The sequence below is a fragment of the Melitaea cinxia genome, chromosome 14, assembly GCF_905220565.1.
Source record: "Melitaea cinxia chromosome 14, ilMelCinx1.1, whole genome shotgun sequence".
Lineage (NCBI taxonomy): Eukaryota > Metazoa > Arthropoda > Insecta > Lepidoptera > Nymphalidae > Melitaea > Melitaea cinxia.
In genome coordinates, this window is record NC_059407.1 from 7487726 (window position 1) to 7502061 (window position 14336).

The window sequence follows — 14336 nt, forward strand, 5'->3', positions numbered from 1 at the left end:
TACCGCCTACAAGGGCCTCTTTGAAGACTCCCGTGGGCCTTTTGACCCGACTGCCTAACCTGGATCTCCCCCATTTCGATGGTCGACTCGACGCGTGGATGGGTTTCATCGGCCTGTTCGAAAGCCTTGTGGACTCTAGGGAGTGTTGAGCCTGTCCCAAAAGCTGGCCTACCTGCTCTCAGTGCTGGATGGAGAGGCAAGAGAATTGGTGCAGCACCTCCCGATTTGTGAAGGGAGCTATGCGGTCGCGCGGTCATTACTCACCAAGCGCTACCAAAACCAGCGCTGTCTGGCCGATGCTCATATCGACCAGATAATGGACATTCCTGTCGTGAGTAATACCGCCCAGTTGAGGACCAAGATGCTTAACCCCCTCGTTGCAGCTACCAATGCTCTTAGCCGCTTGGGCCTGCCGGTTGACCAGTCGTCATACTGGTTGGTGCGTATTATGCTCAAGCGGTTGCCGGTGTCCCTGAGAGCACGTTTTGAACAGGCGCACACTAGGGATGAGGCATCTCCTCTCCCTAGTTATGAGCAATTGTTGGCGTTCCTGGAGAATGAGTGTCGCATGGGCGACGTTATGGATGCGCCGGTGGGACTATCAAGCTCCGGACCCACCAACAAACGGCGCACTGCTCAAATGGCGCCAAAGGGAAGGGCGTCCCCCCGCTTTGCAGTCGCGCAGGCTGCGCGACCGGTCTGCCGGTTCTGTAAGTCCCGGGGGCACCGAACGATGCAGTGCCCGGACTTTGTAGCGTTGCATGTGGCCTCTCGTAGGCGGATTGCTAAGGCCCGAGGCTGGTGTTTCTCCTGCCTGGGGGACCACTTTCAGCGCGCTTGCCCCGACATGCACCCGTGTCCTGTTTGTGGAGGGCAACATTTAAAGGTGCTGTGCGCCAACGCAAATGGCCGCCGCGACCACCCGGGGTCGCCTTCGGGCGGGTATGAGAGCGGACACCGGGCTCAGTCCCGCAATTTGGAGTCCGGCTCACCTCCCCCCCGCCACGCAGATTGTGCTGCTGTGGTTCGCCGATATGATTCGGCGCGCAGCCCCACGGGCGGGTATGGAAGGGGGCCTCGGGTTCAATCCTGCACCTTTGTGCCCCGTTCGCCCTCACCGCACCCTCGTGACCAATCACGGTCACCTCCAGTCATTTACCACGATTACCGTGACGCACGTCCGGTACGATTGCCGTCCCCCCCTCTGGCGGAGCGTCCCCGTTTGGAGCCGCGCAACCCTCAGTACGGACGCTCCCGGCGCTACGAACCGCCGACTATGGCTCGTGGCAGTCGCCATCGAGAGGAGGGCGAGTTTAAACCACTCCCTCGTTTTGACGTGCCGTCCCGGGATAGCGGCGATAGATCGCCGCCACGCCAACATTAGGATGTTGGCGTCTGCCCCCGCTATGCACCACCCCCTTTTGAGACCGTCCTCTTGCCCACGGCCTATGTCCGGGTCTGGGGACGGACGGGCGCCTCGGTTGTAGTCCGAGCAATATTGGACACAGGCTCACAGGGGTGCATAGCCTCGTCTTGGTTGGTGGGGCAGACTGGCCTGAATATTAAAAAGTATTCAGATGTAATAAGAGGTGTCGGGAACGCCCCTGTAACCACGGTTGAGGGCCACGTTTCGTTTGAGTTCTCGCCCTCAAATTCTCCACGCCCGACGCTGAGATCGTCGGCCATTGTGATGGAGAACATCTTGGGCAGTCACCCGCAAGTTCAGTTGTCTGCGGATGCGGTAAAATTGACCGCCGATTTGGACTTGGCTGACCCTAAATTCGACCTACCTGGCACGGTCGATTTGTTGCTTGGCGCCGATGTACTGGGCAAAATATTACTCGGTAAGGATCGTGTTTTGCAGCCAGGTGGCTTAGTAGCCCTCCGGACCATATTTGGGTTCGCATTGATGGGGCCTGTATTGAGGGCTCCCCCTCCTGCTGAACCTGGAACGGCTTTGATGGTGGGCTCCGCCCTCTCTGACGCCGTGCAGAGATTTTGGGAAGTGGAAGAGCCACCACAAGCACCCCGCTCTGATCCGGAACACGAGGAGTGTGAACGGTTCTACAAGAGCAACACCAGTTATCTTCGTTCTGGCCGGATCATGACAAGATTGCCATTTCTTGCCGTACGACCGCCCCTTGGCGACTCGCGGCCTACTGCAGAGAAGCGTTTATTGGCAATGGAGCGCCGCATGAGCAGGGACCCGCTACTTAAACAGAAGTACATTGACTTCATGCGGGAGTATGAGAATTTGGGACACATGTCTGTGTCAAAACTTGACTGGCGCTCGACGGAGCATTTTTTCCTCCCGCATCATGCTGTGATAAAGCCGTCAAGTGGCAAGCTGCGCACAGTATTTGATGGTTCTGCGCAGACCACATCGGGAGTGTCCTTGAACCAGTGTCTTCATTCTGGTCCCAAATTGCTTAAGGACCTTTGTGACGTCATCACGCGGTTTCGGCGTCACCAATTCGTTTTCGTAGCTGACATCAAGATGATGTTCAGGCAAACGGTAATCCACCCTGATGATCGTCGATACCAGCTGATATTGTGGCGGGAAAACCCGCAAGACCCCATACTTGTCTACGAACTCAACACGAACACATACGGGCTGCGGTCTAGCCCCTTTTTGGCCATACGTTCGCTTTGGGAGCTCGCAGATCGAGAGCGTATGTCGTTTCCTCGCGCAGCCGCCATTTTGAAGGAGGACCTATATGTTGATGACATATGCACTGGTGCGTCCACGGAGAGAGAGGCTCTCCTTTTGCGTGACGAATTGATTGGCATCCTAGCCTCCGCAGGATATGAATTGCGTAAATGGATCTCCAACTTACCTGCGCTCTTGGATGGGCTACCTGATGACCACCAGCAGGATCCTCACCTATTTGAGAACCGTGACAATCCTACCATGATGACAGTCCTTGGAATACAGTACAGACCAGTCCAGGACATCTTCACGTTCAACGTCGATTTGGATTCGCCTCGCACTTGGACGAAACGGCTGGTTCTGTCGACTGTCGCGAGAACGTTTGATCCCAATGGTTGGATATGCCCAGTCATATTCTGGGCCAAATGCTTCCTGCAGAGACTTTGGACTGCAGGTCTTGGATGGGACGAGCCACTCCGCGAAGCTATTTTAAAGGACTGGCTCCTGTTTGCTTCCTCATTGCCTGCTATCAATATGATATCGTTGCCCCGTGCTATGCTTCCACCAGGGAAGCATACAGCGTCCCTTCATGGGTTTTCGGACGCTTCGGAACGTGGGTACGCAGCACCCGTATATTCACGCACCGTGACCATGGATGGTCAGGTGAAGGTGTCATTGGTCATGGCGAAGAGCAAGGTTGCGCCTCTTCGAACCGCCTTGACAATTCCTAAGTTAGAGTTGTCGGGGGCGGCCCTTCTTGCTCGCCTCTTGAATCACGTCATGTCAACGTTATGCCCGTCAGTTAACATTGCCACGGTCTATGCATGGACTGACAGTCAAATTGTTCTGTGTTGGCTGAAGACGTCAGTCCACACCTTAGAGGTGTTTGTTGCAAATCGGGTCTCTCAGATCCAAAAAACGGAAACCCCGTTAATCTGGAGGCATGTGCCTGGCGAAGTCAACCCTGCTGATTGCGCATCACGGGGATGTATGGCCCCCTTTTTGGTTGAGCACTCCCTGTGGTGGGGACCTGAGTGGTTGACCAGGTCAGAATCTAATTGGCCGCGAACACCGGCCTTGGATACTGTCACATTGCCTGGGTTGCGAACCCTTGCGATTGAACGGCGGGACCATCCGTTCGACCCAGATTTCCTAATGAATCGCTACAGCTCATTAGACAAATTACTGGGGGTCACCGCTTGGATCAAGCGCTTCACCAGAAATTGTAGACACCCACAGAACAAATGCTTGGAGGCGTTCTTATCGCCACAAGAGCTCCAGGATGCTCTTCTTCATTGGGTTCGTTCTGTGCAAGAAGAGAACTTTGAAAATGAGATTGATATTTTGAGAAAAGGCAAATGTAAGCTGTCTGGAGCCATTTGCAAACTGAACCCCTTTTTGGACAGTGCGGGTCTTTTGCGAGTCGGAGGGCGTTTAAGGAACGCAAACCTCCCGTATGGAGCTCGTCATCCCCTCCTGTTGCCCAAAAGTGGCCACTTAGTGAGTTTGTTGGTGACTGATCGTCACATCAAGAACTCCCACGCCGGCTGTAATGCCTTATTGGCCATTTTACAACGAGAATTTTGGATTTTATCGGCCCGAAGGACGATCCGTAGTGTGGTCTTTCGCTGCATGTCTTGTTATAGACTCAAGGCCTCTACCATGCAGCCTATCATGGGTGACCTGCCGTCGGATCGGGTCACAGAGACAAGGCCCTTTGCTGGAGTTGGGACGGACTTTGCAGGTCCCTTTTCGGTTAAGACCTCGACCCTCAGGAACAGTAAAACGGTCAAGTCCTACCTGTGCGTCTTTGTTTGCCTGTCCACCAAGGCGGTACACTTAGAACTAGTCTCAGCCCTCTCGACAGAGGCCTTTGTTGCGACGTTAGATAGATTCGTGTCACGACGAGGACTACCGTCCTTGATTCGGTCGGATTGCGGCACCAACTTCAAAGGCACAAATAACTATTTAAAAGAGATATATGAATTTTTGGCGTCTAATGAGACTGAGATTGCGTCTAGACTAGCTAGTCGCAGAATAACTTGGAAGTTCAGTCCCGCGTCATGCCCCCACTGGGGAGGAATTTTTGAAAGTGTTGTAAAGGTTGCCAAAACACATTTGCGACGAGTAATTGGCGAGTCCGTATTAACATTTGAGGAGCTCGCAACTGTGTTTTGCAAAATTGAAGCCATGTTGAATTCACGCCCGTTGTGCCCGATCTCTTCAGACCCTAACGATTTGGAAGCCCTCACACCGGGCCATTTTTTGATTGGACGGCCGCTGAACGCCCTGCCGGAATACCCCTATGTTGATGTGAAACTCAATCGTCTCTCGCGGTTTGAATTGATCCAACAACTCACTCAGAGCTTTTGGAAACGTTGGAATTTGGAATATTTGCATATTCTCCAGCAGCGCGTTAAGTGGACTGACAAGACTGATCCACCGCATGTTGGTGACCTCGTTCTGGTTAAGGACGCTAACTCACCGCCACTGTGTTGGCGCAGAGGGCGCATTCTTAACCTCGTCTTTGGAGCAGATGGAGTGCCCCGTTTTGCTGAGGTTCGGGTGGACGGTTCTGTTCTGAAGAGAGCGGTATCAACCTTGTCACGACTGCCAATTGATTAGCGGCCAGGTAGTCCTGGCCGAGGCGGGTAGATGTTATGAACCAAATGTAGCAACACTAAACTATTATATTATCTATGACAGTTAGTATAGTTTACGAAATGGTTTTTATCTATGAGCTGTCATTCGTCACCTTTTGAATTTAAAAATTTGCATCGTTTTTCCGGTCTCCGTATAAAAGTTACGCTTTTGTTTGTACTTGTTTGTTCTCGCGAAAAATTATCGCCTTTTGTTGATCGAACCATCCTTTGTTGTTTGAAGTAATTTAATTGTTAATAGCAAATTGTATTCCTTGTATTCCTTGTTGAATTATTGTGAAAACGTGAGGGAACTACGCCGAACAACGGCCATTTTGATTGCTGGTTCCTGCTTCAGCCCGCCACTTCAGTTAAGTATAATTGATTAGCATTAGACGTAATGATTGGCCAATTATAGTTTGATGTTAATTAAGTTATACCTGGCGAGGCTTCACCGAACAGTATTCAGTGAAACTAAGGTAGGATTTTTATTTAAGACATTGAGTGTTAGCTCTGCGTACTGCAGACAATTGTTCGTCCCGTTCGTACCTGAGATCACGCTTCCACTCGTTTTCAATATACTCCAGGTCGGACGTAACAACAACTATTAAAGTTTTCAAGTTTTCAGATAATATCTACTCGTTCAAAAATATTGTAGTTTATACAAAATTTGCTAAGTAAATAGAATATCTTTCTTTCGAATATTTTTTCTTTGGAACTAAGACTTGAAAGAAAAGTAATAAAAACATAAATAAACATTCCTTAACAATGAAAAATTCAAGGTTACTTTTTTTTAGCAAATTTTAACATTTTTAGAAAGAATCCAATCGTAACATCCGTCGCCATTACAGATAGGAAAGACGTCAGCGAGGCCAGACAAGCGATAACGTCATTCAGTTCAACCACAAAACTTATCACTATTTTGAGACATCGTCAAGATGAACAGGGATTTTGTTCTTACTACTATTAGGACTATTAGATACGATTACTAGGGTAATTCGATAATAAGAACTAGACATCAAATAAAAAAATTTTACTCATTAAAAAGTTGGTATCAAAATTTCTTCTTTCTCAGTTAGTCTTTTAGTAACTTTAAGTTGTCGAGTATACAGGTAACTTAACAACAACAAACTTATTTGTATTGTGTAATTATGCACCTATATTTTATTCTTGTGTTGCAATTATTTTGCATGGTTTGATATCAAGCCTGTTTCAGGTATATCCAGTGCATTGACATACGTCTTAAAAATAAAACTGTAGTGGTTCTGGTTACCTTGCTCGGACGGCCAAAATCAACGGGTTGCTTGCGAATGCACCCGAACGGCAATCTTTACTCGATCCGCCGCACTCACCGCTCGTCTCCCCCCTCCCGCCCGCAAGCGCTCAGTACGGAGGTGTCCGTGGGCGAGGCGGCACGTTCGGTGCACGCCTCGCTTTATTGTATTGTTTTGGCTGTGCACGCCATTGTTTTATTCCATCCGACCGTAATCAGTACGATATATGAGTGTAATACGAAGCCTGCATTATTTAATGAAATAGTGCTCGTCTGTGTATGCGACAATAAGAGTTCTTATCAACACTGATAAGTACTCGGTGGCTTATTGACAAGTGAAACTGATCGTTCCAATCGTATAAGACAGTTTGTGTTTTGTTATTGAACCGTAAATGTGCAGTGATCTTTGTCGTTATTAATAGCATGCAAATCAATAACTAAGTGGATGCCCAACTCCGAACTGAGAAGAGCTCTTGCTGTGCGGTTTATAACACGGTTGCATATTGATTGGTCCACCCGGCATCACTGGAAACTGTCGTCCCGTTACGGTGAGTAAACAAAAGGATTTAAATCAAATAACAACGATTCGTTTTACTGCGAGTCGATTATATTTTGTAAATGTTTTCCGAAAATAAACAAAGGTAATATTTTGATGAAAATTCACAGGACTGTTGGTAAGTGTATTTGTACTTTAAGTTTTTTCGCAAAATCAAAGTTTTTATAAAAATGAAAATGGGTAACCTTTTTACAGACTGTTACGTAGATATATCGATCACATCCGCTCAACTAACGTTTACTACGCTACCTATAAATTTAAAAAAATCACATCCTAAAACTGCTATTTATATGTAATATAACATTATAACAGAGTAGTAGAAAAATAGTTTTAAAACAGTCGAAACAATTACGAATTATTCTTTTAACCAGTATTGAAACAATTTAATCCTTATAGAGCAACAAATAAAATAAGCACGTTTACAGAATATAATTAAAAATAATATTATGAACTGCCTAACTACAAGGTGAAGCGCGACATTTCCCTCCACTTCCATCTTTTCCTCAATTTTCTTTTCCAGGTCAACCCTACGTGACCTCTTTCACAATGACCTTGTATACAGACAAAAATCGAGAATATTTACATTATTATAAAAATTCAATCACAATTAATATGTATAGTTTTTAGTACTTTTCGATACCAAAAAAATAAAAACTACTTACGTAGATTGATAAAATATACTGTACACTGTATTAATCACTGTACACTGTATTAATATTCATTTTGATAATAAAAATAAACTAAAGCGATATTTTACTCCCTGTTGAAATTAGAAACCAAGCAGTAACAAGTAAAATTAATTCACCTTTAATCGGCCTATCAATTCTTGCAAACCCCTATGACAAATAGCTGAATGCCGCCTAATGGAAACTTGCGAGTAATCTATACATTGATTATCCCTTCAATGATACTTCAAACAGGATTTAACTTGAAAGATTTATATATATATATACTAGTTTATATATATACTAGCGACCCGCCCCGGCTTCGCACGGGTGCAATGCTGATACTAAATATACTACAGAATGTCTTTATTTATAGTGTGAAGCTAGATTATATGGTTATTAACATAATAACAACATTCAAATATGCGTCGTTAGATTACACGTTACAGAATGCGTTGAAGAAATAAAGGTTCACTGCTCGTTTCCCGTAGGTGATAGCGTGATAATATGTAGCCTATATATTGACCCGACTTCTTAATAATATTCGTGCCAAATTTGAAGTAAATCCATGCAGTACCTTTAGAATTTATCCCGGACATACATACAGACAAACAGACAAAAATTCTAAAAACTATATTTTTGGCTTCGGTATCAATTGTAATCACACCCCAAGTATTCTTTTAAAAAAATATTCAATGTACAGTTTTGACTTTCCTACCAATTTATTATATATATATATATATATATATATATATATATATATATATATATATATATATATATATATATATATATATATATTAGAGATACCGAATACCGAATACCGAATGTTCGGCGAGGCTCTTGGCCGAAGCGCCGAATATTCGGCAGCCGAATATTCGGCCACACTTAGTACTTTTCGCGGGCGACGACACAACTCGTCACCGTACGAGTTTAAACTTCCATCGCTGAAGTACCTAATACGTTTGGTAGGCGCGGGCGGTTTTGTTTTATATTTTCATTTGTGATTGTGATTAAGTCACGGTCGTGTCACAACTTGCTTTATTTGTTGATCGTTAGTGCATCGTACGTAATTTATACTAAAATATAACATTTAACGTGATTGATTACCATAAGAAATATCATCGTTTGTTCAAAAAAAGCAAAATGAATCAATTTAATAAGAAATCTATTATAAAATTTATAGTGAAGACAATAAACTGGCAGTTTGTTTGTTGTGTTTGTTTCTTACCACTGGCAGATTTTAAATATTAATTTGTTAGTTCTTTTTTGGTTAAATAAATATCTTTGTGAGTAATATTTTGAGTTTTTTCATAATTTATTTGGTAATCCTTACCTACTGTATTTTATCATAAATAAGGAAGTAAATCTGTTTATCATGATTTCACGCCCAAACTGCTGAACCGATTTAAATGAAATTTGGTACACAGATACTCTAGAGCCTTAGAAAGGACATGGGCTATAATTTATGCGAAGTCGCGGAAAAACAGTTAGTAAGTAATAAAAAAATTGCTATTCGGTATTCGGCCGAATATGGTTAACCGTATTCGGCCGAATACCGAATAGCGAAAAAAAGAGGCCGAATAGCCGAATACCGAATAATTGCCGAATATTCGTGGCATCTCTAATATATATAATGAAACTTATATGCGTACGCAATATCGAAGAAAAAACTGCTTACAAAATACGTTTCAAATAGAAATAGAAAGAAGTATAAAAATAAAAATCTATAAGGTCATCAAACTGGGTACCTATAAATAAATTGTGTTCGCTTTCGAACGAAAAAAAACTAATTAAATTACATGAACCAGTAATAAAACGTAGGTAGACGAAAAAAAGTCAAGTAAAAGCACATTATAAGAGATAGTTCAAAAAAAATCTAGACAAATCTCGATCGAATTTAAATGGGACCACACGAGAAGCAACAGCTTTAGATTTAAAAAAAGAATCATCGAAATCTGTACACCTATTAAAAAGTTATGTTAAAGTTACAACGTAGGTCGACGAAAAATTAGTCAAGTAAATACGCATTATTCGAGGTAACTCAAAAAGTACTTCTCAGATCTCGATTAAATTTAAATGAGACCACTTCCTACACCTTTTGATTAAAAATCGGCCCTACTAGTAAGAAGTGTTGAGGTAACACATATAAAGTAAAACAGTCGAATTAATAACCTCCTCCTTTTTTGAAGTCGATCAATAAAGTACATACATATTGTTTACATTATTTGGCTAAGTATTATTGACGTAAATTGAGAGAGTAGTCAATTGTACATGATACCTAACCGTTATCATAATAATTATCTATCTTAATTACCTGTGTAGTTTAATTTACTGTATTACATATTTAAATCTTGTTGTCTCGTTAATGAAAGAAAAACAATCTCTTGATTTGCAGGCATCTTTGATAACAATTATAATTTTATGCAAATTATAAAATTATTTAAATGGCAATTTCAAAAATTACAAGTTCTCGGCAGTATTCAAATAATGAGTGACTTACATTTTGTTTAACACTACAACAATGATCTAAATACAGCTATAGAAGAGCTAATTCGATTTAAATATTTAATCTAACGTTAGATATAATTTTAAAACATTTATAAGTTGTACGTATTCGAGTTAAGAAGGAGCCGTTTTGAACGTAACTTGAACAATAGCAAAAAACAATGTGACCTGTAAAACGCAGGTAGGATTGTAAAAGGTTAAGGCTATGGTTGTATAGTAACATAAATTATTATTAAATATTACCATTTAGTACAGGTTAAGTTATTCTATTTATATTTAAGTATATATGGCTATAGTATACTTAGCCATAAACGTTTTACACCAAGTTTTAATTTTAGTAATAATATTATATACCATAAATATTCATATACTACGATTTCCTCGTATGTTTTTGTTGTTTAATTTTTTTTCCATGAATTCTGAATTGAATGTTGTGAGATTTATTTCTCGTACATTTCAAAGTTCCTTTTTATAATGCTTTGTGAAAGAAATCTGGAAGCGTGTTCGCTAAACACACCTGATCTTAAAGGGGGAAAAACCAGCTTTGCCACCTGGCCGCACGTATTCACTGTTGATTCATATAAGTATAAATAATGTGACGATCCAAATAAATAAGAAGCGATCTTTACTATCATAGATTATATTCAGTGATTTGCACAGACAAGTTTTTCACAAATGCAAATCAGTCTTCAATGGCTTAGAATCGATTTATATATGTATAACCTTTTATTATTGACTACTAACTAATCTTACCCGCAAAAACATTTTATGACGTAAGGCATATTCCATACCTATTTTTGATAACACCAATGTTAATTATCCAATTAGAAAGAAATATTCCATTATTATTACATTACAAAAAATATATTTTTGAAATATCCTCTTTTAAATTATATAACATAAGTGCTATATTGTATGCTGAGATCCGGTCGAGTGTCGATGTAGACGCTATTGTCGCTAACAATCTAACTACAAAACTACCTAAGAAATATCTATATACTTACCTTTTAGATTTTTACTATATAATGACTCGTATTTTTATACCGGCATATTGATTACTTTTAACGAAAACATCAATAGCACTAACCAATATTCTGATATTCTTTGACGTATAAAGCTTCAATTTAATTTTTCAAGTAACAATATTTCAGAGAACTCACAGGCGTCGTGACAAAAAAGTAAAGTGTGGCTTATCACTTGAAAAAAAAGAGGACAAGATACTCTATTTCAGAGTAAGAATGTTAACCCTAAAACACACTAACCGTGCTTCAACATACAATATGTATGTGTGTCTTGATTTTCATACGAGAGATTTGTGCTTACTAAATATAAAGCCGAAAGGGATAGTGAATAGATCAAATCAATACCAGACGTTATTTACGTGTCAAATCCCGGTAGGGTAGTATAAACCGCTGATTTTACCGCAGATTCAAGTGCTAAAATAAACTGTTTTAACAAATAATCTCGTGTTCGGCGATTAAAGGGAATAATATATTTAGGAAAAAATCACATTTCAGAAATTCGTTCATATTTGCCATATTGTTAATAGCCATATTGCCAACCCGCATTGGAGCAGCGTGGTGGATTAAGCTCTGATCCTTCTCCTACATGGGGAACGAGGCCTATGCCCGGTAGTGGGATATTACAGGCTGAAGCGTTCATATTTGTCAATCCGCATTAAAGTAACATTAACAGTAAGGTTAACCTCCAAAATGATTGACCTTCATAAAAGATGTGTGTAAAAAATCTTTGCCTAGAATAACAGTATGACAGTTATTCTGTTACAGTAATATAAACATACTGAATAACGATTGAAATTGATTTGTGCATAATGGTAACACAACATTAATTATTAACATTAATTTAATTAGTAACATTTAATATTCTAGTGATGTTTTTTGTAACTAATTAGGATTATTTATTATTATTACACTTAAAAACGATAGTGATATTTTTTGGTTAATCCACCCATACAATTCCAGCTTAAAATCACTTCTTAGTCATTAGGAGTATTTGGAAAATTTATTGTGTAGTAAATTCTTAAGTAAACATTAAAATAAAAATTTAAGATTAGTGCAGATAAACAGGCAAGTTCTCTACCGTTGTTATAATATTATAGATACAAAATATTGAATCGTTAGTGTGTGAAAGGAAAGTGCGATCAAACGAGCGATTGATTATGCGATGTACAATTATAGCTCTTACGATGCACAGTTAATTCGCTCGCTACACTTTCATACAATTCAGTCGTTGCTGTAACCTCAGCGCTATTCCATTGTCTTTATAGTCAATGCTTGCTTTCTACAATGACTGGAAACTTAAGAAACGTTAACTAAATAATATCCTGTTCCGAGTTATGTAAAGGTTTCGAATGACTTATAAAATAGTTTTTGTTAAGACATCAATCTTCATAAAATTTTATTAAGTTTACATTTCATTCATCGCTGCTTTTTGTAATGCGTTTTTGTTACTAGACTTTCGATTCAAATTTATTTTTGAAAAGCAATAATCAACAACAAAAGAACGAAAACAAGTACTCATAAACAACACGGTCATTCAAAAGATCAAAAGCTGTTATAGTAGAGCTCATGGTTTTCAAGTTGCAATATTTTAATTTTTTTATTTTTTTATTATATTGGTGTTCGCCTTCTCGAATATATTTTTTAACATGTATTTATAATAACGATGACTATACTACCAAATCAATTTCGAAAAATTATTATATTGATTAAAAGGAGAGTTTTCCGACTATTTAACAACATAAAATGTATGTATTATGTTAAACGCGTTATCTGTTGTTGGTTATCTTTATATTAATTGTACGTCGTTTCTTTGAAAATTTCCTCTATATTAATGCAATAACATTTATTATGTCAGAATTTATGTGGACACGACTCTGGGAACTTCCACATAAAAATAAACACATTTCCAATGACGAGAAAAACTTGCCAAGCAAAAATAACACTTTTGTTTCCACTTATAACTTTATAGGAATGTGAATATGAAATCTTGAATGTATATTCGAAAGTGAACAAAAAAAGCGTATCTTTGACCACACTTTATTGTTAAATGATCCTAAAAGTGTCTGATCCAAAGGATTGCTTTGTGGTCGGAAATTCCAAAGTGAGCCCGTGACTCATCTACGTCCAGTATTCCTTATCTTAATTATTATTTTACCTTGACCGTCAATACCATAAACTTGTTTGTATTTACTATACAAAGTATATATAAGTGTTAGTTTTCCTGTTTTAGAAGATAATTGAATTTGTGCAGGACAGAGAACTAGAATAACATGTATATTAAAAGTAAACCTATTCTCTTAAATCAAACAGAACCTTGAACTAAATACTGATATCTTGTGGATTGTGGGTTTAACATAAACAGGCAATAATTCTAAACTCCCAGCAGATGAAGTCAATATTGTTTAACTTTCTGGTAACAAACTCTACCTACCTTAAAATTAATTATACTTTCAGTTTATATATTTCATGTTGTTGGTTGCTATATTTACGGATAATTTACTAAAAAGAAGATGTATAATGAGAGAATAGGAAAGCTGTTGGTATTTATATACTATTACGTCAAAACATAACTGTTAATTTATTATTTAAAGATTTAATCTATCAGTGGCCTTAATCCACTTTACCGTGAATTTGTTATTATTCATATTATAAATGATGCAAACACTCCAAACGTTCTTCACACTTCTGGTTCGATCTTTCCGCAAGGTTTGCGTGGTGATGAATATATACTAAAATAATCAAGGCTCTCGGATTAATTATGCTATAAACATTTTGTATAACTAATGTTAGAAAGAAAAAATGTTTGTTTCCTTATATTTAACTGATGATAATCTGAGACTATTATAACACCTCGAGTGTTATAATAGTCTCAGATTTATAAAATCTACCATAATAAGAACATTGGACAACTTGTTTCAGATGTATTATACTACGATTAAATCAACGTTCATTCGTTTTAAATATTTTTGCGTACACGTAGAAAGACTTGGCGATTAAAGCAAAATTCGAGTATCTAAGAGAAA

At 39.8% G+C, this 14336-nt stretch overlaps 1 protein-coding gene and 1 long non-coding RNA gene across 2 annotated transcripts in view; both read left to right on the forward strand.

Moving 5' to 3' along the window:
- Positions 1–1690: 1690 nt before the first annotated feature.
- LOC123659889 lies at positions 1691–5275 on the forward strand. The gene is made up of 2 exons (XM_045595052.1): positions 1691–4150; positions 4655–5275. Exons 1-2 carry the CDS (start codon positions 1691–1693, stop codon positions 5273–5275), a joined length of 3081 nt encoding a protein of 1026 aa, XP_045451008.1.
- A 1377-nt stretch (positions 5276–6652) lies between these two features.
- The window catches only part of LOC123659569, a 57320-nt gene continuing 49636 nt past the window's right edge, over positions 6653–14336 (forward strand). The window contains exon 1 of the long non-coding RNA XR_006744035.1: positions 6653–7110. This is a non-coding gene — a long non-coding RNA (uncharacterized LOC123659569). The remainder of the gene's footprint in view (positions 7111–14336) is intronic.